At 40.0% G+C, this 25,446-nt stretch overlaps 2 protein-coding genes across 7 annotated transcripts in view; one reads left to right on the forward strand and one right to left on the reverse strand.

Annotated features, from left to right (window-relative positions):
* The first annotated feature begins 3,826 nt into the window (after positions 1-3,826).
* Positions 3,827-16,848, forward strand: grsf1 (G-rich RNA sequence binding factor 1). Its single transcript, XM_003221854.4, has 10 exons — positions 3,827-4,207; positions 6,016-6,172; positions 8,190-8,345; positions 10,140-10,283; positions 11,167-11,302; positions 12,553-12,731; positions 12,850-12,971; positions 13,672-13,807; positions 15,141-15,228; positions 15,467-16,848. The coding sequence occupies exons 1-9, from the start codon at positions 3,842-3,844 to the stop codon at positions 15,200-15,202; spliced, it is 1,458 nt and encodes a 485-aa protein (XP_003221902.1). The 5' UTR covers positions 3,827-3,841; the 3' UTR covers positions 15,203-15,228; positions 15,467-16,848.
* Positions 16,849-17,950: 1,102 nt separating this feature from the next.
* rufy3 (RUN and FYVE domain containing 3) overlaps positions 17,951-25,446 on the reverse strand; it is a 73,193-nt gene continuing 65,697 nt past the window's right edge. For 4 of the 6 annotated variants that reach the window (XM_008112165.3, XM_008112163.3, XM_008112164.3 and 1 more), the window contains 6 exons: positions 25,214-25,333; positions 23,452-23,575; positions 22,851-22,930; positions 21,855-21,882; positions 20,562-20,636; positions 18,815-19,860 (listed from right to left, as the gene is read on the reverse strand). In XM_008112165.3, the coding sequence (XP_008110372.2) occupies positions 19,717-19,860; positions 20,562-20,636; positions 21,855-21,882; positions 22,851-22,930; positions 23,452-23,575; positions 25,214-25,333 (571 nt within the window). In that variant the 3' untranslated portion in view covers positions 18,815-19,716. Of the gene's footprint in view, positions 19,861-20,561; positions 20,637-21,854; positions 21,883-22,850; positions 22,931-23,451; positions 23,576-25,187; positions 25,334-25,446 lie in introns of those variants that run through there. The other 2 variants (XM_062981209.1, XM_062981210.1) reach the window with 2 other exon arrangements.

Genomic DNA, 25,446 nt, shown 5'->3' on the forward strand with positions numbered 1-25,446 from the left:
GCTCAATGCTCTGGAATCCTAGGATCTGTAGTTTGGAGAGATACCAGAACCCTTTAACAGAGGAAGGCCTTGTGAAACACTCCATAGCACTTGAGCCATGTCAGTTAAAGTAGTGTCAAACTGTGTCTTCATTCCCAAAGTGTATTTATATAAAATATTCAAATATTGCCCTTCGGCAGAACTTCAGGGTGGCTTCTGTTGCAACGTAATTAAATATCATTAATTAAGATGAAACGCAGAGGAGCAAAATGAGAAAGGTTGACAAGGTGATTAAGGACTTGGAGTGGAAATAAAATAAAACCAGGATCAAGGCACCCAACTTGTATTGTTTTAGTTTTGTTAGCCACTTTGTGTCTCTTTTAAGACAGAAAAATGGCATATAAATTATTATTATTATTGTTATTATTATTATTATTATTATTTCTTTAGTGGGTCTGGGAATGGATTTCTTGGACTACAAGTCACATCGTCTGAGAAAACACATTAGCTGTAAACAACATAGCCAACAATGATTATTGTCTGGATTTGCAGTCTAAGGGTGCATCTACACTGTACAATTAATGCAGTTTTTATGCTGGAATTTGTAGTTTTCTAAGTCCTGTGGATAGCCAAGGATGCCTGGCAAGCTCCTAACTACAGTTGGCAAATCTCACCAGGTTGAAGGCAAACAACAGAGGCTTTGCTCAATTTGTGCAAAAGGGACACTTGTACAGCATGGATGCTTGAAGGGCACAAGTGTAAAGCATGATAATAAACAGACATTTTTATACACATATGTTTCCATTCACCACCATTGTTCAGTTTGAAAGTTCCCTCCCTTTCCCTTAATTGGCCAGCACCAAGAAGCCATCCCGCACCCTCCAAGCCGGTGTGCACCCTGATTGGAGGAGGCGGCGGTGACATATTCATTCATTTGTATTTTATTTTATTTACTATATTTATACCCCTCACTGCAGAAAAACATGCGGGTCAAGTATAGGGCTCTACAGTAATGTACGTAGCCACTGCAAGGACACTACACTTGGAAGGCCATCATACTCAGACAACAAGGGATGACCTAAGTAAGTAAATTAACTCAAAGAAGCTGACATGTTTGAAATAAGGAAAACATACATTTTATACTGTTTATCTACATATATAAAAATGTAATGTTCATTTTACTATGGAGTAAACAACAAACCCACTGAACCAAATCACACCAAATTTGGCCACGAAAGACATAGTCATTAAAAATATGTCTTTCAATAAAAAAAAACAAGAATAATAAAGTCCAAATTAGAGGAAGAGGAAGAACTGTTTTTTCCCCTTGCTGCCAGTTAGAAGGGTAAGCTCCGCCCACTTTGTCTCCTAACAACCTACTCAGCCATTTAATGGAGCCCAGGGCCTCTTCAATCAGGCCTCTTCCACACTGCCTATAAAATACAGATTATCTGATTTGAACTGGATTATATGGCAGTGTAGATTCAAGGCCCTACCACACACCTATATAACCCTGAATGCCAAGGCAGGATAATCTCATTTGAACTGGATTACCTTGAGTCCACACTGCAATATAATCCAGTTCAGTGTGGATTTTATACGGCTGTGTAGAAGGAGCCTCATATAATCCAGTTCTAAGCAAATAATATAAGGTTATAAATATAATATATATTACTGTGGTATAATAATACAGAACAATATAATCTCTAAAATCAGATAATAAAGAGCAACACTCTGAAAACAGGAAAATTGCTGCACTGAGACTATTCATTGCTATTCAACCTGGCCAACCAAGAATTCCACAAGGTAGAAAGCGGCCAGGCTTTGAAGCAGCGAGGCTATTCAGTGCAATTCCAATTGGCCACAGCAACGCGGGGCAGGGCACAGCTAGTACTGTATATTTGTTTTTCCCACTCATGCCCAGCTGATTGGTGGAGCCGGTCTTGACGTCACAACCAGCTGGGAGGATTCCCTTTTCGAGGTGGGATTGCGGCACTCGCCAGCCAATCAGGGAATGTTCCCTGTTTCCGATGCAGATTTCTGCTCTCCAGTGGCTGGTAGGGGACAGGTCTCCACTGTGGTTTCCAAGACTAGGCCTGGTTGATTGTATGTTTGCCTAAGGCTGTTTTTATTCGTTGATTTTAACCGTCTATTTTAACTCTCAGTTTTAACTGTTCTGTTTGTTTATTATGTCATTTGCACATGGCATTGAATGTTTGCCAATGTTAATCATAATCATATCATAATAAAAATAATAAACAGGGTTGGAAGAGACCCCTTGGGCTATTTAGTCCAACCTCCTCCTGCCTTTCTGCACCAAAAGCACTAGAAAAGCACCCCTTAATAATTAACAACAACAACAAAAAACAACAACATAGGGAGCCCCCCAGATGGTTCAGTGGATTAAACTGCTGAGTTGTTGAACTTACTGACTGAAAGGTCGGCAGTTTGAATCTGGGGAGCGGGTGAGCTCCCGCTGTTAGCCCCAGCTTCTGCCAACCTAGCAGTTCGAAAACATGCAAATATGAGTAGATCAATAGGTACTGCTCTGGCGGGAAGGTAACAGTGCTCCATGCAGTCATGCTGACCTTTGAGGCGTCTACGGACAACGCCGGCTCTTCGGCTTAGAAATGGAATGAGCACCAGCCCCCAGAATCGGACACAACTAGACTTCATGTCAGGGTTGTTGTATGTTTTCTGGGCTGTATGGCCATGTTCCAGAAGTATTCTCTCCTGATGTTTTGCCCACATCTATGGCAGGCATCCTCAGAGGTTGTGAGGCATGGAGAAACTAGGCAAGGAAGGTTAATATATATCTGTGGGAAGTCCAGGGTGTGAGAAGAGTTCTTTGTCAGTTGGAAGCCAGCATGAATGTTGCAGTTAATCACCCTAATTAGCATTGGAAAGGTTCGTCTCTTGCCTGGGGGGCATCCTTTGTTCAGAATAATTAGCCGTCCCTGGAGCTCCTCTGCCCTCAGACTGTTGTTTCCCATCTACTGTTCTGATTTTTGAGTTTTTTAATACTGGTAGCCAGTTTTTGTTCATTTTCATGGTTTCCTCCTTTCTGTTGAAATTGTCCACATGTCAATGTCAGTGGGAAACCTTTACCCTTAATAGTAATATAGGGATATATACAGTAGAGTCTCACTTATCCAACATTTGCTTATCCAACGTTCTGGACTATCCAACGCATTTTTGTAGCCAATGTTTTCAATATATCATGATATTTTGGTGCGAAATTCATAAATACAGTAATTACATTGCTGCGTATTGAACTACTTTTTCTGCCAAATTTGTTGTATAACATGATGTTTCGGTGCTTAATTTGTAAAATCATAACCTAATTTGATGTATAATAGGCTTCTCCTTAATCTCTCCTTATTATCCAACATATTTGGATATTTATGAATGTCTTATGTAAGTTAATTTTTTAACTGATTTATAGTGTATTGTACAGTTTTTATATGTGTGTTTTATTGTAAGTTGCCCTGAGTCCCCTGTTGGGTGAGAAGGGCGGGATATAAATATTGTAATAAAGAAATACATATTTGCTTATCCAACGTTCTGCTGGACCGTTTATGTTGGATAAGTGAGACTCTACTGTATGTTGATTTTTCCCCCCAATCCGATGGCCATTCTTGTATTTTCCATATTGGGTGACATCACGTATTGATATTGCTCTATATTCCACTCCGCCTCCCGTGGGAGTCTGGGACTCGTAGTCCCCTGAGGTCAGCGCGCCGCCTCACTGAGCGTTCTGTAGGCCCCCTCGCCAAACTGCATATCCCGGCATCTCTCGGGGCGTCGCCATGGCAACCAAAGAGGGCCCTGTGCCAATTGGAGGGTGACCTCAGCGCTGGGGATGCCGCCGCCTCCTCGTCCTGGCGCGCTGGCTCCTCCTCCTCGGCTGCGCAGTAGGCCTCAGGTCGCGACGTGGAGCGGGCTTCTTCCTCCGCCTCCTCGGCCTCCTCCGCCTCCCATGGCCGCCGGGACGCGTTGGGTTCTGGGCGCGTTGCTCCGCCAGACCGGCGCCGCCTCCGCCTCGCTAGGCCTCTCCTCCTCCCGCCGCCTTCTGCGCTTCCTCGGCGCGGCAGCAGCAGCAGCAGCAGCGACGCAGAGCCGCGGGCTGTCTCGCTCCGCCGGGCCGGTGCCGGGCCTCAGCGCCTTGCCGGGCAGACCCCTCCTGGCCCCGGCCCTGGCCCTCCACGCCAGGACGGGCTTCGCGCAGGTGCGCCGCCGAGCAGGCCTCAGCCAGCCTCTCTAGAGCCTTAGATGTTAATTCGTGTTATGTTTGGGATCAGAAACACAATTCCTCTTCCTTTAACATGGCAGGAATTATTACTGTTAATATTACTGGGTTGCTGTGAGTTTTCCGGGCTGCATGGCCATGTTCCAGAAGCATTCGATCCTGACGTTTCGCCCACATTTATGGCAGGCATCCTCACAGATTGTGAGGTCTGTTGGAAACTAGGCAAGTGGGGTTTATATATCTGGAATAATGTCCAGGGTGGGAGAAAGAATTCTTGTCTGCTGGAGGCAGGTTGGCAACCTTGATTGGCATTGAATAGGTTCAAAGCCTGGCTGCTTCCTGCTTGGGGGAATAGTTTGTTGTGAGGTGTTAGCAGGCCCTGATTGTTTCCTGTCTGGAATTCCCCAGTTTTCAGAGTGTTGTTCTTTATTGACTGCCATGATTTTAGTTTTTTTAAATACTGGGAACCAGATTTTGTTCATGTTCATGGTTTCCTCCTTTCTGTTCAAATTGGCCACATGCTTGATTTTATCGTATGTTTTAATTTCTCATTTGTGCGTTTTCGGTATTTGATGTTATTGTATGTATGCTTGTTTTGCATTTATAAGCCACCCCAAGTCCCTGCAGGGAGATGGGGGCAGGGTACAAGAATAAAAATATTATTATTATTGTGGATTTTAGTGGCTTCTTTGTGTAGTCTGACATGGTGGTTGTGAGAGTGATCCAGCATTTCTGTGTTCTCAAATAATATGCTGTATCTAGATTGGTTCATCAAGTGCTCTGCTATGGCTAATTTCTCTGGTTGAGTTAGTCTGCAGTGCCTTTCATGTTCCTTGATTCGTCTTTGGGCAATGCTACAGCTGCATAATATACAGTTAGTCTGGTGGCCAATTGCAAATCAAGCTTGCTAATTGCAACATTCATACGTTTCAAACAGTCAAGAGTTATTTCTCCCACCACAGACATTCCACAGATATATAGACTCCACTTGCCTCATTCCCACAGAGCTCTGAGAATGCCCACTATCGATGCAGGTGAAACGTCAGGAGAGATTGCTGCTGTAACATAGTCATACAGCCTGAAAAACTCACAGCAGCCAATTGTTTGTATTATTATAATTACCCTTCCTTATTATTTAATGTTATTTTTATTATTTATATTATTTAATATAATGAATAATAATTCTTCCCTCAGGATGGGAGGAAATATTATTTATATTATTATTTATTTATTTATTCATTCAAATTCCTTTTCTCTTAGGACAAGAGCAATTATTATTTATTATTATGTATATTATGTTATTATAAGTTACCAGGTCCTGCCTCATCATGGAAGCTAAACAGGGTCAGCTCTGGTTAGTACTTGAATGGGAGACTGCCAATGACTACTGGATGTTGTAGGCTAGTATTTACCAAACTCAGGTCTTCCAGGTGTTTAGGACTGCAGTTCCCAGAATCATTGGCCAAGGCAGCTGAGGCTTCTGGGCGTTGAAGTTCAAAACACATGGAGGACTACCATTTGGGAATCACTGCTATAGCCTATATTTCTCACTCTATCCCTTTTCTTATCACGAATTGTCAGTGCTGGGATATCCCTTGCGATATGGCAAACTGACATTCTACATTCTTAGAAGAATGGCTTCCCTAGGTGTACTTCCATTTTTCCTGGTTTGTACCCTTCAGTATCTACCAGCTGCTTGTCCTCATTATATCAGGCTGTCATTCACAGCCTGTGTTATGTGTTTACTTACAATCATGACATTGACACAAACACTTTTCTCTTTGAAGGACCACAGTACTCCCTTTCAAGAAGAGTACCCTCCCCTTTCAGAATATGAGCCGCATCCTGCCAAGTCAGGCGAGGAGGAAGAGGATGTGTATCTTATCCGAGCCCAAGGCCTGCCTTATTCCTGCACTGAGGAGGATGTTCTCAACTTCTTTGCAGGTAACCTTACTCCTGACTGACCCAGATGGTGGGATGCCTAAAGATCAAATTCCATAAGATGTCAAAACACATGGCTTACTGTACTGTGTGGGGTTTTTTTTCTCTCTAGCTGCTGGGCACTGATCAAGATCATAACACGAAGGGAGGAGAAGCAAATTAAAACTTCCATCTTGATGTAAATGGCATCTTCAAATGGATGATTGCAATTTAGCTTTGTTTGGAAGAAAAGGATTTCATTTCCCATCTGCATCCATTGCAACCTTAACACTGATTAGGGGTCATTATCAACTGAGCTGAAAAAATGGAGCATTAAACTTTGCATTTAGTGTGCAGTTCAGCAGCTTCTTGTCTTCCAGGTGTTGTTGGATTGCAAATTGTATGAGCCTTAGCTACTATGCATATATATAATTATATGTATTTATGTATATTTTATTTTATATGATTATTTTATAGAGATATGCATGTAAAAAAGCTGCCCCCTCTCTAAAAGTGAAAATATGTATATATGTTTCACAAAGGCTCCTACATGGCTTGATGGACCTGGACAAAACTTGGAACACATACCCTTCATTGCCCAACTTAAAATACTGGCAGGGTTTTCAACAGAAAAATTCACCGCTTTCTGGGTTAGGGCTCCAAAAAACAAATAAATTTGTATGTATATATGCAGCACTCAGACCCCTTCTACACAGCTCATTAAAACCCCACATTTTCTGCTTTGAACTGGAATATATGGCAGTGTGGACTCAGATAACCCAGTTCAAAGCAGATATTGTGGGATTATCTGCCTTGATATTCTGGGTTATATGGCTGTGTGGAAAGGCCCTAAGATGCAACTACAGGAGGGCACTGTATAGCACTTAAGTCCTGTTGGATCTTTTGGGCAAAATTAAGTGTTGGTTTCCTGTTTGCCTTCCTTGCTCAGTAGGATACAATAGGGCTGACAACTCATAACAAAACAATTCAGCAAAAGATAGAATAGGGATTTTCAGGTAGTTTTGTATAGACTTATGTTTGGAGCTGGGGAAATAAGAGCAAGGATGTTAACTGGGATTCTGGAGCCCATCAAGGTAAATAAGGAGTGAAGAATGCCATTTCAGCTTATGATCACTATATTGTCTGTGTTCTGATCAAAATGGTGTCCTCACTGAGCATCAGATTGTTCTGCTCTTGTGTAGAAAGAACCTCTGAACCTCCAGAAGCAAAGGAGCTCATAATACCAGTGCGGATTGTCATTTGAATTAGAATTGTGTTCAGAGGACATAGCCTTGATTGCAGTTATGTTCTGAAGTCATTGTGCTTCTGTGCTAATTCGGTTAGGCATGAAAGTGAGAAAAGTTTGAATAGGAAAAGAGAAATGTGCCCTCACTACTCAGCTGTGTAGCTGAATTGACTATACCAGGATCCTATATGTGTTTTCAGTGTGTGTCACAAAAATTCATGTGAAATGGTTCTGTATTCTGATCTGCATGTATGTTTTTTCCTGTTAATTTCCACTTTTACATAGGACATTTTTCACATTTACGTGGAAAATTTTATAGAAATATCATTTTCTCATGATATTTAGGAATTGCTTACGAAGAAATATGGTACACTGATAACAGAAAATATACCCATAGGGAAATGTATACTCATTTACGGCATCAAAGCCTTAACAGGTGAAGTAGAAGAGAAAACAGAAGAAAATCAAAGCTACTTTGTTGAGAAACTTGTTTAGAATAAAGACTTTTTGTTTGTTTTTTTAAAAATGTCATAGACAAGAGATGCTATAGCACCAAAGGTCATATTCTGAATCATCAACTATCTTAGGTACAGAGGAGAATATCTTCTGATGACTGTAGCATCTGTACAAGGCGTTAGAAAGTCAGGCTAATTTTGGATGAGGTACAGTTCAGGGTACAACAAGCTATGGCTTGTCTGTGGCTGAAACAAAACATTATGAAACATCAAAATATCCTGTTGTAAATGAATCAGCCCGAATGTGGCTAATGTTCCTTTATGTCTGATAACTTTCTAGGCAGCAAAATCCGAAATGGTGTGAATGGCATACACTTCCTCTTAAACCGAGATGGCAAGCGGAGAGGAGATGCTCTGGTCGAACTGGAGTCAGAGCAGGATGTGCATAATGCCTTGGAGAAACACCGGAGATATTTGGGACAGCGCTACGTGGAAGGTATAGGATTGCTTTTAGCCTGGCCTTACAGAAGCTTTTTGATTTATTACATCCTAATAAAAGAGAATCTGTCTTGTCTATCATGAAACCTAATCATCTGAAACCTGCCATGGATAATAAGGGAACTCTTGTACTGTGCACTGCCATGTATTTTTGTTTGTTTTTACAACAGACTAATACATATTACCATATTTTGTCGCATCATAGTTGCACTTTGTATTGAAAAAATGGGCTGTGACTGTTAAGGGATGAAAAAAAATCTGCCTTTGATTCTCTGGTTTCTGAGAAGGAAGAGGCAGGAGGATCCAGCCTCCAACAAACAGTTCCATTTCTGTTCTTTTTTAAAACTGCATTGACTTGGAGGAAGGAGGAGGGAAGATTCTCCATCTCTTTCTTCTTTCATAGAATCCTAGAATCATAGAATTGGAAGAGACCACATGGGCCATTCATTCCAACACCTTGCCATGCAGGAAAAGCACAATCAAAGCCCCGAATGATGGGCATCCAGCCTGTTTAAAAGCCTCAAAGGAAGGAGCTTCCACCACACTCCGAAGGCAAGGCAGTTTACAAAATCTGAAATGAAGCTCTTTAAAGAAAGAAGGGAAGAGCAGAGCTCCAGAGACCTCCACTTCAGGTTTTTTAAACTGCCCTGCCTTCAGAGAAGGGAGGGAGGGAGGGAAGGAGGGGGAAATCAGCCCCAAAGGGCTTAGTGTGCCTTATGCAAAGGCTCGGAGCCAATTTTTTTTAAACAAAATGGGGCATGCAATTATGCAATGGTGACTGTTATGTGGAGAATTTGAGTAGAATAATAGAGTTAGAAGAGACCACATGGGCCACCTAGTCCAAGCCCCTGCCATGCAGGAAAAGATTTGATTTGATCCAATTTACCTATCCGAACGTATCTCCTATGAGCCCACGAGAACCTTAAGATCATCCGGGGAGGCCCTACTCTCAATCCCACCTGCCTCACAAGTGCGGCTGGTGGGGACGAGAGACAGGGCCTTCTCGGCGGTGGCTCCTTGGCTGTGGGACTCCCTCCCCAGTGACATCTGGCAGGCTCCTTCCCTTCTAGGGTTCAGAAAAAAACTAAAGACATGGCTATGTGCTCAAGCGTTCAATGAATAAACCTTCGAGCTTGGCACGGTCGATTAACAAGGATTAAGACTCTGGATTAACAAGGTCTAGTGAATGAAAGGACATTACCTCAGTGCATGGTAATGTTTATTATTGTATATTGGTTTTTATGATGTTTTAAATGTTTTTAGTTTTTAATGCCTATTGTATTGTTGATGTGATGGCACTGTGTTGCCAACTTGTAAGCCGCCCTGAGTCCCCTAGGGGAGAAGGGCGGGGTAGAAACACCAGAAATAAATAAATAAATAAATAAATAAATAAATGATTACAATTTGTCAGTTTCCTGTAGTACCAGGTCAGGTGGCAGACTTTGCTAACTTTCCAAAGAGACAAAGCTGCTGTCAGTGCTGAAATTTTCATTTCTGTGCAGGATCCTAAGACCGCTTTGCATAATTCTTCCCATTCCAGACATGCAAACACTTTAAATAGTTGAAAGAGAAGGTCTTCCTGCCAAATAAAATGGAAAGTAGACAGTAAGCAGAAGGAAAGGCTGAATGAGAACTAGTAGAGAAAGGTCACCAAGAAATTAAGAGAGTAGGGAAGGAGAGAAGTAGCAGTCTAAGCAGACTAAGATGTTTCTTAGTGTTGTAGAGCTGAATACTTCTGCTAATGTTTAAAAAAAATTAAGTTTTCTCTCTGTCTTATGGGATTTCTTTTTAGTTTTTGAAATACATAATGAGGATGTTGATGCTATCATGAAGAGTCTGCAGTCCAGCTCTACGTCTGTGACCAATGATGGAGTGGTGCGGTTAAGAGGCCTTCCCTATAGTTGCACTGAAGTGGATATTTCTGATTTCTTCTCAGGTGAGTCCTGTATGGAATAGTAATTCTGTCAAGACAGTGATTGTAAGCAGAGTGAAGGAGAGAGTATATCTGTGGGTATATGCTGTGGTAAAAAAAAAACTGTCCCAAAAATAAAAATTAGAATTGGGCTACAAACAAGTATGTTGAATAATATCATGGACTGTTTCTCTGTCAAGGATATGAAAGTTAAATTTGATTTCTTCAGTAGGCAGGAAAAGTTCAGCTCACAGGAGACAATGCAGGCACATATGTATAACCTGAAAGCAGAAACCTAAGAGTAGTTTCTGATGAAGAGTGGAGAAATAATCAGGCAATGCCTGTGTGCTGTGCAAAGTATTAATAGTTTTGTTCCTTTAAACTGCAGATACACTCCATTTTCATTCTCAGAATGATTCCAAAAATTAAATTGGCTTATCTTATTTTAGTCCATGAAAATTGTAGTCAAGGATGTCTGAAGGACACCAGGAATTCTCTGGGAATTCTTTAATGGTGCTATTTTGTCACAGACAGGATGAAAAATTCTGTGTTTTGCTTCTATAGTGTAAATCTATATTCACATAGTTAAGTGATGGTTGAGCTGCACCACCCTTCTGTGGAATAACATTATGCAACCAGTTGCCTTCCTGGTAATATTCCTGCTCTTTTCACAACATGATTGTATCAAGTGACATATTGAAAGTAGTAATGAGTCGTTATGCAGCACCCAAGAATGTGCAATGAAGTGATAGGAGTGCAAATTTGGTATGATATTAATGCAAATTTGGTATGATATTAAATTCTGGAATATGCATTTTTAAAATTTTTGTCTTGCACAAAGCATATGAAAACGCCATGCCACTGTCAGGATTTCCATATTAAAGAGTATTTGTTGGTTTTTTTGCAGGTTTGTCTATAATTGATATAACATTTGTCATGGACCAGAGAGGGAGAAGGAAAACAGGAGAAGCCTTTGTGCAGTTTGCTACTCCTGAAATGGCAAACCAAGCCTTGCTGAAGCATAAGGAGGAGATTGGGAACCGGTACGTGGATATTAAATATTAAAAGGAGCCCCAGTGGCGACGTGTGAGCTGCTGAACTTGCAGACCGAAAGGTTCCAGGTTCAAACCCCGGGAGTGGCGTGAGCGGCCGCTGTTAGCTCGTTTCTGCCAACCTAGCTGTTTGAAAACATGGCAATGTGAGTAGATCAATAGGTACCGCTCCGGCAGGAAGGTAACGGCGCTCCATGCAGTCATGCTGGCCACATGACCTTGGAGGTGTCTACGGACAATGCTGGCTCTTCGGCTTAGAAATGGAGATGAGCACCAACCCCCAGAGTCAGACATGACTGCACTTAACATCAGGGGAAACCTTTACCTTTACCTTGATATTGGAAGGTGGACCACCTATGGGGGAGGAATAATAGATGCATTACTTGCACCTCTGATAAAGATGTCATTATGAAAGAAGCACAAATAGAGTTGGTTGGTCACTGCTCTGGAACAGCCCTCTCCAGTGTGGCCTGTGTCACACCTTTCCTGATCAACATGCTGCCTTCTTTAGGGATTCCTCAAGATTGGAAGGCATTGGAAGATTGGAGTGTTACTACGTGAATTCACAATGTCAGTCCGTGTTGCATTTTGATGTTGAGAAATGGGCTTCTTCTAGTTCAGATAAATGGGTGGATTTGGATAAGTTCCGATTTTTGGTTCAGTTTTCATTTTGTTAGTAGTGGTTTGCCTTATCAACATATCTCAAATTGAAGAAGAAAAAAATTAAGAAGAGAAAAACATTCTGGATCACTTAACATGCCATGCTAAAATTGTTTGGTATGTAAGATGTTTGGGTTTGCATACTCTCTCCTTTTTTTGCAGCTGGTTGCCATTGTCTCCAAATAGCAAACTCTATAGTTTGGAGAGCAGTTACAAAGCATAATTTCATATTAAGATTTGATTGTGGTTTAGACCAGGATTCATATTGTAGCGTGGTCAAAGTGTGGGGATTTGAATGAACTCGTGTCTTTAATTTGCAATGCGGTAAAGTGAACTGGGAGTGGACTTACAATAACTATAACCATGCAGTGCATCTGGGTCCTTTCAAACATTGTACGAATCATTTTAAAATAATTTTTAAAAAATCTAATTGTCTAGCTGCTTGCTGACCATGAGTCATAAAGCTAAACTTAGTTAATCTTCATAATCCATTCAAAGTTTAGTTTAATATCTGAATTGAACCTTTGTGTGTTGTTACAGTAATAAATAGTAATCTATTTTCTTCTTTTTAAAAACATTAGCTACATAGAAATATTCCCAAGCCAAAGAAGTGAAATCCGAACGCACAATGGCTTTTTCCGGGGTAAGAAGATGATGGGTTTTCCCACCACAAAACAAGATTCCGACTCAGTTTTTAATGAAGGTGATTTCAATGAGGCCTTAAGACCTGTTGCAGCTTATGAAAACGCTAAAGAACACGGTAAGTGCCTACACTAGTTATTGTTTAAAGCAATTAATTTGCCTTTTTGTCTTCTGCCTGTCAAAAAAATGCAGATGGAAATTATTTGTAAATGTCAGTTCTCCCCTTCGTTCTGCAGAACTATTCAAGCAAGCATTTGAAAGGCCCCGGGATTTGCAGGAATCTAGGAGTTTCCCTTCGCTTCATTTTGTTCACCTGAGGGGCCTTCCTTTTCAAGCAACAGCCCAAGATATTATAAATGTACGTAGGGGGTAAGCCTATTTCTTTCTTGAACATCCCAAAGAGAGGTTTTAACTTTGCATTTACTGAAACATGTAAAATAAGATTTTTAATTTGAAGTCACTTTATAACCAATTTGCTCAAATTTATTTTTGCTTTTCTCTTCAGTACCATTGCTTATTCTCAGTGACCTAATCTTCAAATAATTATTGAGAACTACAACAGTTAAAAGATCATGTTAAAATAGTCCCACAAAGCAGCTTCAAGAATTGTTTTCTAAATGTGTTGGTCTGGAATTCTTTGAGTACGCCAGAATTTTCCTCTTAATACTTGACATGTCCTTAAGGGCCAATACTTATAGACCCACATAACTAGTTTTCTATATAGAGACATTATTTATGTGGACTGTCCCATCCAGAGTAACCTTCCATCCTGATCCACCTCTTGGGAAAAAAATAATTTTGGAGGCAGAAACTAGGACAATCATAATTCCCTAACTGATGTTTGGAGGATTTAAGAGACATAATGCAGGAAACAACTTTTCCCAATCTCTGACCTGATTATAATTTTAGTATTCTTAACACTGATGCAACATATTTCAACCAAACTCTCCCAGAACTCTGAAACAGAGAAAGAAGTGTGGGGAAATCACTGGGGCAATCCAGCTGATAATCAAGTGAGGTACAGAATTTGACATCTTCTTCCCTTGATTCCTTAAAAGTTTTTTGCGCCCCTGAAACCAGTGAGGATCACTATGGAATATAACTCAAGTGGGAAAGCCACAGGAGAAGCAGACGTGCACTTTGAGACACATGAAGATGCAATTGCAGCCATGGCCAAAAACAGGTCTCACGTGCGTAAGTCGGGCTTTCCTTTTCCTTTGGGATATTCAGGGTTGGGAGGGCAATGCAAGGAAAGTATTGAATCAGAGGGACAAGAAAAAATGTGTGGCAAAAGGGTGTAATCTGGTTGTCCTACTTGCATGCTGTTTCCCTGAGATGCATGGCGATAGATCGATAAAAGGCTGTAATATTAGAACCCTAAGTAACCATTTTCTTTGTAAATATTACTGTCAATATACTGCTTGTCAATTGCACATACACAAAATCTGATACAAGTCAAGCATCCCTTATCTGAAATACTTGGGACTAGCATTCCATATTTCAGATTTTGTTCTAGATTTTAGAATTGCTCATACTTAATTAAATATCTTGAATATGGGACCCAAGTTTAAACAAAGTTCATTAATGTTTCATATACATCTTATACACGTAGTCTGAAGATAATTTTATACACCTTGAGTCTCCTTGTGGAAAGAAAAAGTGGAGTATAAATAAACATAATAAATAATAATAAACAATGTTTTAACAACATTTGCCTGAAATAGAAGTGTGTGTACACTGAACCATCAGAAATAAAGACTTTCTCAGCCACCTATGTGGACAATATTAGAGGAGACGTTTTGGATTTTGCACTTAGGGATACTTAACTGGTATACAGTCTTTTGAAGTATTAAACTAAAATCTCAGGCACTAATCATGATATTCAGTTTGAAATCCAGTTCAATACATGTTTTGTTTCACACTGATAATGTAGGACCCTCTTTACTTCACAAAGGAGCCCATGGTGGTGCAGCAGATTAAACCACTGAGCTGCTAAACCTGCTGACCGAAAGGTTGGTGGTTCAGATCCAGAGTGGAGTGAGCTCCTGCTGTTAGCCCCAGCTTCTGCCAACCTAGCAGTAAAAAAAATGCAAGAAAGAATAGATCAATAGGCACCACTCCAGCGGGAAGGTAACGGCACTCCTTGTAGTCATGCCAGCCATATGAACTTGGAGGTGTCTTTGGCTTAGAAATGGAGATGAGCACCAACCCCCAGGGTCTGACTTGACTAGACTTAATGTCAAGGGGAAACCTTTACCTTACTTCACAACAATTCACACTAAAATAGAAGCAGCAAAACCCAATCTGCCCTTTATTTTTTGCTTGCAAGAAAAGTTTAGGACTATCTTTGTGTGACGAGGCCACTTTGGATAGTTCCAGCTCATATGAATGGCATCTCCAGGTAATCCGAGATGAAAAATTTGGACAATGACAATAATATAACATTAGTGATGCTATGTAATTCTACATGATATTGCTAAATTTCAAAGTGTTCATCTACTAAAGCTCTTGTACTTTTGTTCTGCAGAACATAGATACATTGAATTATTCCTGAATTCATCACCAAGCAGAAAAAATGGTTGCCAGTGACAGTGGTATATAATTACCAAAGTTAGGTAAGTGTTTTGGCAAAGGTAACTTCTTGGAAAAGATAAAATGCTGGGCTGTTGAATTCTTTTCATGATTTTGAGATCTAAGATTCTTGCCAAACATTTCCCATTATCTTTCAGGCTTACCTTTGCAAGTACAAAGGTAGAACATGTTTTTTAAAGGAAAGTTGAAATTTGAAAGTTAAAGAAAAGAGACCCCTTTTTTGCATTAAAATAACTTGTCTCTTTCTCCGTTTCTCAACAGGATAAATCAAGATGCATCTCATTTGCACATTTTCCTGGGCCTGGCCTGCAGGCATTCCTGTAACCAGGAAAGGACAAATTCTAGAGGACAGTTTTTCCTGAATTGCTTTTCAAGGAAAATCCCATAGCTGTATCTAATCTAAATACCTATATAATTGTTTGTGCAGGATATGTTTTCTGTAAATCCAAAATTAAAGTTAATTGTCCTTGTAACTTCTTGCTACAGTACATGACCTGTTAGAGTGAGGGCCAAGTGCTGGTGTACGGATATATTATCATAGATGGTCATCATTCATGAACCTGACCGGTGCAGATAGGAGCTAGCTCTGGCTTCAAGAACACTGCCAAACATCAGTGCAAGCTCAACTGTTACACGACTAGTGTGTGCATGGTCATGCGTTAAGAGAGAGGAATATATGATTCTGTAGCTTGCTGCCATCTTCACCAGTCCCTTGCAATGAACATACCAGAAATGCTTTGATTCAGCATTTTGTTCAGGAAGATTGTCACTATGAGAGTGGAATAGTAAAGCCCCACAATAAAGAGCTTTGCATGAAGATGGATGTGCTGATGGATACATTGGGTCAAAGGTCAAAGATAACACTTGCACATGGAACTTTTGGTTATACTTAAGATGTAGTACTATGTACTGGCTGGAAACAAAGCACTGCAGATTCTCCAAAAGGCACCATTTGAACACAGTGTGAGTGTAAGATTATTTAGACCTTAGCAAAGCAGTGTATGCTGAAGCCAAAAAACAATTCCCAGTGCCTGAGTTGATGAGGTTTACTTATGGAAGGGTAATTGCAAATAAGCAGGGTTTTTTTTTTCCTTTGGACATTGGGTGGTTGGGAGTGTTACCCAAGAGTTCCCAAAATCCCTGAATGGGAGGTTGAATGATGTCTGAATGGGTGAATGATAGGGAGATTCCCTTCAAAACCAGACAGAAAGTGCCTTCTGTGAGCTGAAGCTGCCCACTAACAGTGACACCAGAGTGCAGACTAATCTGGTGCCAGTTTCAGATAATTTGAAAGTACAGAGATTACTATTAAGTGGAGATAAACTTAGCACCTGCACTTTTTGGCCTAAGTGAGACAGTGATCACATTTGCCAACTTTACTGTCCTCTGCCTATATGTTTTCCCCTGGCTCTTGCATAAGTGTTTTGGTCCTATACAGCTTGCATTTCACAAATACGGCCATGCCACTTGTGTTATCAGGAGCCACTGCATCCTATGAGTAAAACTACGATTAACAGAGAAGATGCCCAGCCCCAAACTGCTGGATGCCATGTACTGTGACAAGGTGTTAAGCACTGCTTAGTTTTGCTTCTGATCATTTTAAGTTTATGTATGAAACTAATAAATGAAAAGCTTTTCCTTAATGCAGATAGTTTGCTTCAGGTTTCTTTATCCCATTTTGCCCAGCTTGGTGCTACCATTTTCTTTGTTGTAATAAGTAAACTCACCCTGCTAGTGCTTGCTACACATAGGTGTCTTGCATTAAAATATACCCAATTCTTGTTCAGTTGTAAACCAGGAATTGCTGTCTTATCCTGTAATTATAAACTGAATGTGCACACGCGAATGGTAAATACCTCTTGTTTTAAGTTAAAATTCTTTGTCCAAAAGTAATGTGTTGTAGTACTGGGTTTGGGCCTAGTTCTGAGATCTTGTGCTGAACAAAGAATCATGCTCCACTGGTCCATAAATGTATACTTATAAACAAAAGCACAGAAAGATATCTGACCTAGCCTTCTGCCTATGTGTGTGTGCTGTGTGGGTGTGTATGAAAGAAATACATATTCGTGTATCTAAAAGATAGATTTTATGAAGAAAAAACCCCAATTATATCTGAGCCATTTGCCTGGTAAACTGCAACCCAGACAGCATCTCATTTGGGAGAGCTAGGGTTGTTTTAGTATTGATTCTCATCTGAGGCCCCATATACAGTGCCATATAAAATACAGATTATCTGCTTTGACTCATAATCCATTTGAAAGCAGATGTGGGTTATTTGCTTTGAAAATCTGGATTATATGGCAGTCCAGATCCAGACTTTGGTTTCTAAGACTTCTTTAGAAAGAGAGCTAGTTTTAAATTAAAAAAACATATAAAAGCAGCATATGGTAATTCCTTGGGAATTATGAATTCGTAAATATGGTTCCACATTATTTCAAATGAGGGCATCTTGCCCAGATGGTCTTTCCTGCATAGGTACGTTACTCTGCAATTACCTTTTAGCATTATACCCATCTAGAATCCTCAATATAAGTTTAGAAAACATTTTTCCTTTTAGGGCTGTGATTTATTATCCACAAAATTGCACTAAGAGTGATCTTGAATATGCATAAGCCAAAAACCCCATTCACAATTAGCCTTATTCCAAATAATTGCAGCATGGTTTCAGTGTGTTCGCTTAATCTTATTTTGAAGAACAAATCAGATGGATTGTACAGCAGTTTGTGTGGATTCAGATTATGTAGCTTTGATTTAATTTCCAGTTTATTTGGTTATAAAAATGGCCTCGCTATCCAAGAGGGTGAAACATTCTCAAAAAGCAAGCTCCTTAATAGGTGCTTTCCAAAGTAATTTCTCTCTTGTTACCAATATAATTTACATAGGACCATTTCATTGTGTACATTTTGGCTTGTATATACTACAGTGCTTGCAGGTGTTGACACTCCACCTATATAGTGATGGATTCTGGGAAACCTGGCAGAGTGAATATATTATGGCACCAGGCTCCAGCAATCTGTTGTCTTCTTGTTCAGGTCCTCCATTGTCCATCTTGTTTAAAACCATTTTATGCTCCAAACAAAACCTTCGCTAGAAAAAGTAGAAAACATTTGCACTGACATTAAATTAAACAAAGGGCAGGCTGCTGCTGGTCGGAAGAGCTCCGGCCTGGCTCACCAACAGAATAGAATTTGACCATCACTATATAGATGGAGTGTCAGCACTGTAGTATATACAAGCCAAAATGTACACAATGAAATGGTCCTATTATATCATTCACCTCTATGTCCTGAACAAACAATTCTAAAACATTTAATTATTTTTCGTTATTTAAATATCTAGAATTCAATTTTCTTTCTTTTGGTTCAAGATATTTACAATCCATTGCGTTTGGGGGTGGTCTGTAGGGACAGATGTCAGAAAACGTCACTAGGAAGTTCAGAAAGACTGCCACAGTTTCCTTGAGATGCAGAATTTTAAATGAGTGCAGTGCAGTTCTATTTTAGACAGCAAGCGTTTTCTTTCAAAGATCTTGGTAAATATAAAGCATAGAAACAGAAAGAAACAGAAACAAGAAAACAGAAAAACAAGCCAAAAAATCTGCTTGGGACATTTTTTCCTGTTTGGCTAGGCAATTGCTTTTATTTTGTTTCCACACTTGCCCAGATGTTGTAGAGATTCTTGAGGGTTTTAGACAGGTATTGCACTTCCCCCTACACACATAATTGGGTGAATTTCCAGATGCTGTCTAATTGCAACTCCCTAGCTAGTGTACTGAATGATGGGAGCTGCAGTCTAACCACCTCTGGAAGGCCTCACTTTAGCCCAGGCATCCTCAAAACTACAGCCCTACAGCTGTTTGGGCCTCCAACTCCCAGAATCCCTGACTTGAACAAGCTAGCAATAGGGGCTTCTGGGAGTTGGAGGCCCAAACAGCTGGAGGGCCACAGTTTGAGGATGCCTGCTTTAGACTAAGATGCAGGCAGCATGCTCCATTTGTCTCTACTGGAGAATAAGGTGCAATTCAGAGCACAATACAAGCAAGCTGTATAGCAGGCATGGGCAAACTTCAGCCCTCCAGGTGTTTTGGATTTCAACTCCCACAATTCCTAAAAGCCTACCCGCTCTTAGGAATTGTGAGAGTTGAAGTCCAAAACACTTGGAGGGCTGAAGTTTGCCCATGCCTGGTCCAAACTAATATAGAAACAACCCCTTTCCAGTTTGCAAAAATTGAAGGCATGCCACGCTTCCTTCTAACGAGTATGCTAGAATTGTACAACCCATAGCAAACAGGGTACAACTTCAAAAGAGCTGTTGGACTTTAGAAGCCTTCAGTGTTTAGTTAAACCTGATTTGTCAATCATTCACATCCAGGCTCTTGCAACCTGTAACTTTTCTTTTAAAAAGAAAAATCCAAACAGCTTTGTCTGTAATTAGAAGCTGCGGTGTTTCAGAAACGGAGCAAGCCAGCAGAAATAAATTGATGGAATTGCTCTTCCCCTCCACTGGGAGCCCTAGGAGGGACTTGCAGAATATTGCTGTATCAAATGCTTGTGGCACTGGTTGCAGACACACTCTGGGTTGATGCTGGAAGGAAGGGGGAGTTCATTCGCTGAGCAGTCTTCACAGAAGACTCCACTACAGTTCTTGCATATATTCTGAACAGAGAGAGAGAAAAAAGAAACAAAGCAATATTTAATTCAGTCACACACAAAGTCTATTATTTGTACTACAGATAAAAAGTGGGATACAAAGAAGAAGGAGAATAAGAAAATTTTCACCTAATGATGGCATGGACAAATTTCAGCCCTCCAGTTTGTTTTGGACTTCAGCTCCCACAACTGTGGGAGTTGAAGTCCAAAACCACCTGGAGGGCTGAAGTTTGCCTGTGCCTGACCTAATGCTTTGGCCATAGGTTCTTTCTCCTTATTTCCCCCTACCAATATAAGGAAATCCTATGGCTAAAAAACAAAACAAGAAAAGCACACTTCCACAGTGACAAGGTAGAAGAGGGCATCACCAAATGCTCAAAGCTTGGGTTTGTTCATTCAGGCCTAACCTACTCTTAAGACCCAGGTTGGGAAACAACTGCCTCTTAGCCTTATTTTTTACTTAATTTTTATCCCACCCTTCTCCCAATATAGGGGCTCTAGGCAGCTAACAACAAACATGACACAATACAATTAAAGCAAATGCATTAAAATATTAAAACAGCTCCTATAGAATAGACTGTGAGTCCTACTCAAACAACGGAGAAATAGCAATAGTTTCAACCCCAAATTGCAATTGGTTTCTGGGCTGTAATCTACAGAGTGGAAGCAGAAGGCGAAGTGAGCTGAACCAGTCGATTCGTATTTACCTTTCTTTTGCTCCGAGTGCTTTCCTCTTGACACAGTTGGCAGAGTTCTAACTTTCCAGGGCCAGGAATTTGCTCCTAGAACATTAAATACATGTTTCTCATTTAACTGCATTAAGGCTGCAATGTTTTCTGACCAACTTTATGATTTCAGTTTCAATTTGCTGAAGCTCTCCCAAACTGAGTTTAAATTTTCAATGTGCTGACCAGGCTCCAAATTCAGCTCTTGAGCTTCCCTTTGCAAACCTATGCTTAGAAATTTCAATCAAAACTCACAATAAATAATAATAATATTCAATATTTGGATCATGCTTTTAAACATTCAAAGCACTTCACCCACATAAATGTAGGGCTGGGAAATTTGGGCCGCCAAATGATTTGGGATTCGATGCTTCTCTAACAGCAAAAGACTTTTTTTTTTCTGTGTCAGGAGTGACTTGAGAAACTGCAAGTCGCTTCTGGTGTGAGAGAATTGGCCGTCTGCAAGGACGTTGCCCAGGGGACGGCCAGATGTTTTGATGTTTTTACCATCCTTGTGGGAAGCTTCTCTCATGTCCCTGCATAAGAAGCTGGAGTTGATAGAGAGATCTCATCCATGCTCTCCCCAGGTTGGATTCGAACCGGCAACCTTCAAGTCAACAACCCAACCTTCAAGTCAGTCCTGCCGGCAGAAGGGTTTAACCCACTGCGCCACCAAGGGCTCCTCAGGAAAAGACTGAAGGAGTAGCAATCCTTCAAGATGTGGTGATAGAATATGATGCAAGGTGAAAAATTAGTCTATCAATTTGATAGTAATGATTATTGAAATTATTGGCTATATTTTTTAAAAAATAAAAAGAGCAGATGAATTCAAGGATTAATCTCTTTGTAATCCTTGAAAATACTTGACCTATAAAACTGATGACACTTAGTGAAGTTAATATTATAAAGTGTTATAATACATGTACTGAATTGAGTTTTCAGGAGATCACAACATCACTCTAACAAAAATGGTAAGTCAATGTAGTGAAGAAACAAAGAATATAGTAACTTTTTAACAGAGGGAAAATTCCATTTCTCACATCGTGCCATCAATTCCAAATAAAGCCCCTAAACAAGCTTGGAAACCCATAAAAAGAAAAATCAAAGCTTTTAATTCTATGAAAACCCAATACAAGACATTTTTTCAAAATATTTCAACATTATTCTACAACTGCCAACTTGCAGCCTGGGCTCTTTAGCAAGTTAATACTTTTAAAGATTTTCCCAAATAAATAAGATCCCAATCCACCTTTCCAAAATAAGTGAATTGCTTACGTTCTCTTCTTGATGTCCATGAGGTACCCTGAAAAAGAAGCGAAGACATTAACTAAGCATGCAATTTGACAGGGAGCAATTAGCCTTCAAGCATATTCTGATTTTTCATAACAGTACTTTGCTTATAGAGCTATATATAATACCCACATGCCTCAAATATACATAGGGCTTGATTGCCCAGGCCCTATACCAACCTTTCATCAAAGGGCAAATCCATACAGTTGTAGTAAATAAAATAAATACATTTTATAGCCCATATCACCATACCAAACCAAACAACAAAGCTTGGTACAACTTAACACACTATGTAATAAGTTAAATAAGACACTTATAATAATACACATAAAGTTGTAAGGAAGAACCTGAGAATTAGTACTTGTCCCAATAGGCAATAAACTCCCTCAAATTCTAAACATAAACCACGCAGAACACACCTGATTTCAATTACCTAAGGAGCTCATTTCTACTAAAAACTACTCCAAAAGTGAAATCATCTTTCTACAATTGTTAAAACTAGGGGCAAAAGTAAATTCATGAAGCAATGTGTTGCCACAGCACACATTACTTTGCACCACTTGGATCTAGGACATCTAGGCCCCTTGAACAAATGTGACTTTTCTCCGAGGATTGTGCTTGGGGTGAATGGTGATTTTCACAAATGTTATTCATGTTCAGAAAATCTGGGATACAAAACTTGGGCAGTTAAAAGTTTCCAAAACCTTTGTTCAAATACTTCCCCTCAAAATCACTCCAATCACAAAACAGGTTCATTCCCCAAAGGGACTTGAAGTTTCAGGGTAGCAGGTAAGTGCTACTCATAAGCTATCAGCTGCCAGCCCTTGGAAGTTTACCTGTCTAGAGAACTTTACAAAAAAGCCCCGCATCAAATGTGAGAAACAATTTCATATACGTGCAGATGCAATAGTCATTCAAGAAGTCATCTTCTGGTAAGATTTTTTTTTTAAAAAAAGACATTTAATTTCAACCAGTTCATACTTGTTTGGGTGAACAGCTTTCTCGTCTTTTACTGGTATCCTCCTTTGAGAATCTCCTTCCAAGAATCTGTTTCCTACATCCTATCAAAATAGAGAGATATTCAGAAATTAATGAAGAAGCACATTTGTCACTGTATTTTGTTTTTAGATATTTAAATGACCCAAATTATCTTATTTTCTTATAGCAGAGAGTTTCCTATTAATAATAAGAGTCCCAATTAACACATTAAAGGTTATTATGATTGTCATGAAACTGCCTACTAATTCTGGAAGAACCAAAGATCATAATGAGATACTGATGGTTGGAACTGCCAAGTGTAATCATTACCTTGTACAGCAGGCATGGGCAAACTTCGGCCCTCCAGGTGTTTTGGACTTCTAACTCCCACAAATCTTAACAGCCTACCATTAGTTAGGAATTGAGGGAGTTGAAGTCCAAAACACCTGGAGGGCTAAATTTTGTCCATGCCTGCACTACAGCCAGATAACAGTATGAATGGTGAGAAGCACAAGCAAATCACAACCGTCGGGATTAAAAATGAAATGAAATTAAAATTAGACAACAGGTAAGCATAGGCAAAAAAACAGAAAATAAACATTACTATTTGTGTTCCAGTCTTATGGAATCCTTTGTTATGGACGTGCAAGTTTTTATTGTCTTGAATTCTGTGTCGGGAATGGGACCATCGGTCTCTTTCCCGTTTCAGTTCCAGTTCAAGTTGACCCCTGAAGTAACACCAGAGAGAGAGAAAAAGATGTTAGTGAAATAAATTTTAATCTGAGCCCCCAATAAAAGCCATAGAAAGAAATAAAAGTTCCCCTTTTTAGTTGCTATTGAGAATTTTAAAAATTATACTCAATCAATAAACAATACTTTAACTCGAGAAAGAACGCATACTGCAAGATTACTATCTCCGAGCTGTGAACCTCCAATATTTCTTTCTCAACTTGGTAGGTATTAATTTATGACTAAAGAGCACAAAGGCAATGCTTAAGTACCAATAGGTCATCTTACCAACTTTCCTTTCTACAAAAGGAAGCAAATCCATGTTTCCCAAAATCATAACATAAATCTTTGCAATTCATTTTTGCCTCTAGATTGCAGGAAACAGATAGCTGCTCAGGATTCTCCTTTTCCTGAGCTGCTTTTCCCTCTTTTACTACAATGTGCTCCACAACATGATCAACGTGTGTAAATAAATGCACAAGTTGTTTGTACAAGATTATGAGTCATCATTTGACTACAATTTCCACTGTACAAAGAAGTACTCCTTATCAATGGCAATTTTCCTACAGCAGGCATGAGCGAATTTGGGCCCTGCAGGTGTTTTGGACTTCAACTCTCAAAATTCCTAATAGCTGGTAGGCTGTTGGGAATTGTGGGAGTTGAAGTCCAAAATATCTGGAGGGCCAAAGTTTGTCCATGCCTGCCCTACAAGATTAGCATATATTGTAGTGTCTCACTTATCCAAGCTAAACGGGCCGGCAAAAGCTTGGATAAGCGAATATCTTGGATAATAAGGAGAGATTAAGGAAAAGCCTATTAAATTAGGTTATGATTTTACAAATTAAGCACCAAAACATCATGTTATACAACAAATTTGACAGAAAAAGTAGTTCAATATGCAGTAATGTTATGTTGTAATTACTGTATTTACGAATTTAGCACCAAAATATCACGATATATTGAAAACATTGACTACAAAAATGGCTTGGATAATCCAGAGGCTTGGATAAGCGAGTCTTGGATAAGTGAGACTCTACTGTAGCTTGATTTTCCCTAGCAACCAGCCCAGTGGTTTCGAAGTGTTTTGTCCCCCAGGTGTTTTGGATTTCAGCTCTCCAAATTCCTGACAGTTCGCCGAGATGGCTGGGGATTCTGGGAGTTAAGGCCCCAAATACCTCAAGAGTTAAACGTTGGGAACCCATGTATTAGCCAGACAGAAAGAAGATTCAAATGAACCATACATGGGTAGTATGCAGACTGATGAATGACTGTGCAGGTAACATACAAACATATTTGTATGGCCACTGTTTATGATGTTTAGCCACTGTTTTGATTTGGATATATGCATGACAATCAAAGCTGAATTTTGGGCACGAAGACCACTGTAGAAGATGGAGAAGTATTCTTAAAAGTCATGGACACTGCTTTTGGATAGATACTTCGACCTACAGACCTGGGCAGTTGGCCATTCAGAGGAGCAGGTGCCATAATATCTCACACAAAGAAGGATATATATAGTCTTTGTAAAGTCACAGACTACAACAGCAATGGAAGTGACCCTGGAAAAAAGCAACAGTGCTCCATGAGCAGGAAATATCCTGCACAATATACCCCCGCAAACAGGATGTTCTCTTCACCGCTGCTTGATGAGCTGCTCCACTTCCAGCTGAAGACTGTTGATCTTATCCCCAAACTCCTGCTTGAAGAGCCGATTGTCCTCCTCCAGGGACTGGCGCTCTCTCTCTGTCAGTTGCAATCTGGATTTGAGCCACATGAACTTGTGATAAAAAACAAAAGCCATGGTGGGGAGGAAGACTGAGTTTAAACAATAAATTAAAAGAAAAAAACAAGCTCAGTGAATGAAGGAGGG

Source organism: Anolis carolinensis, chromosome 5 (genome assembly GCF_035594765.1).
Source record: "Anolis carolinensis isolate JA03-04 chromosome 5, rAnoCar3.1.pri, whole genome shotgun sequence".
Lineage (NCBI taxonomy): Eukaryota > Metazoa > Chordata > Lepidosauria > Squamata > Dactyloidae > Anolis > Anolis carolinensis.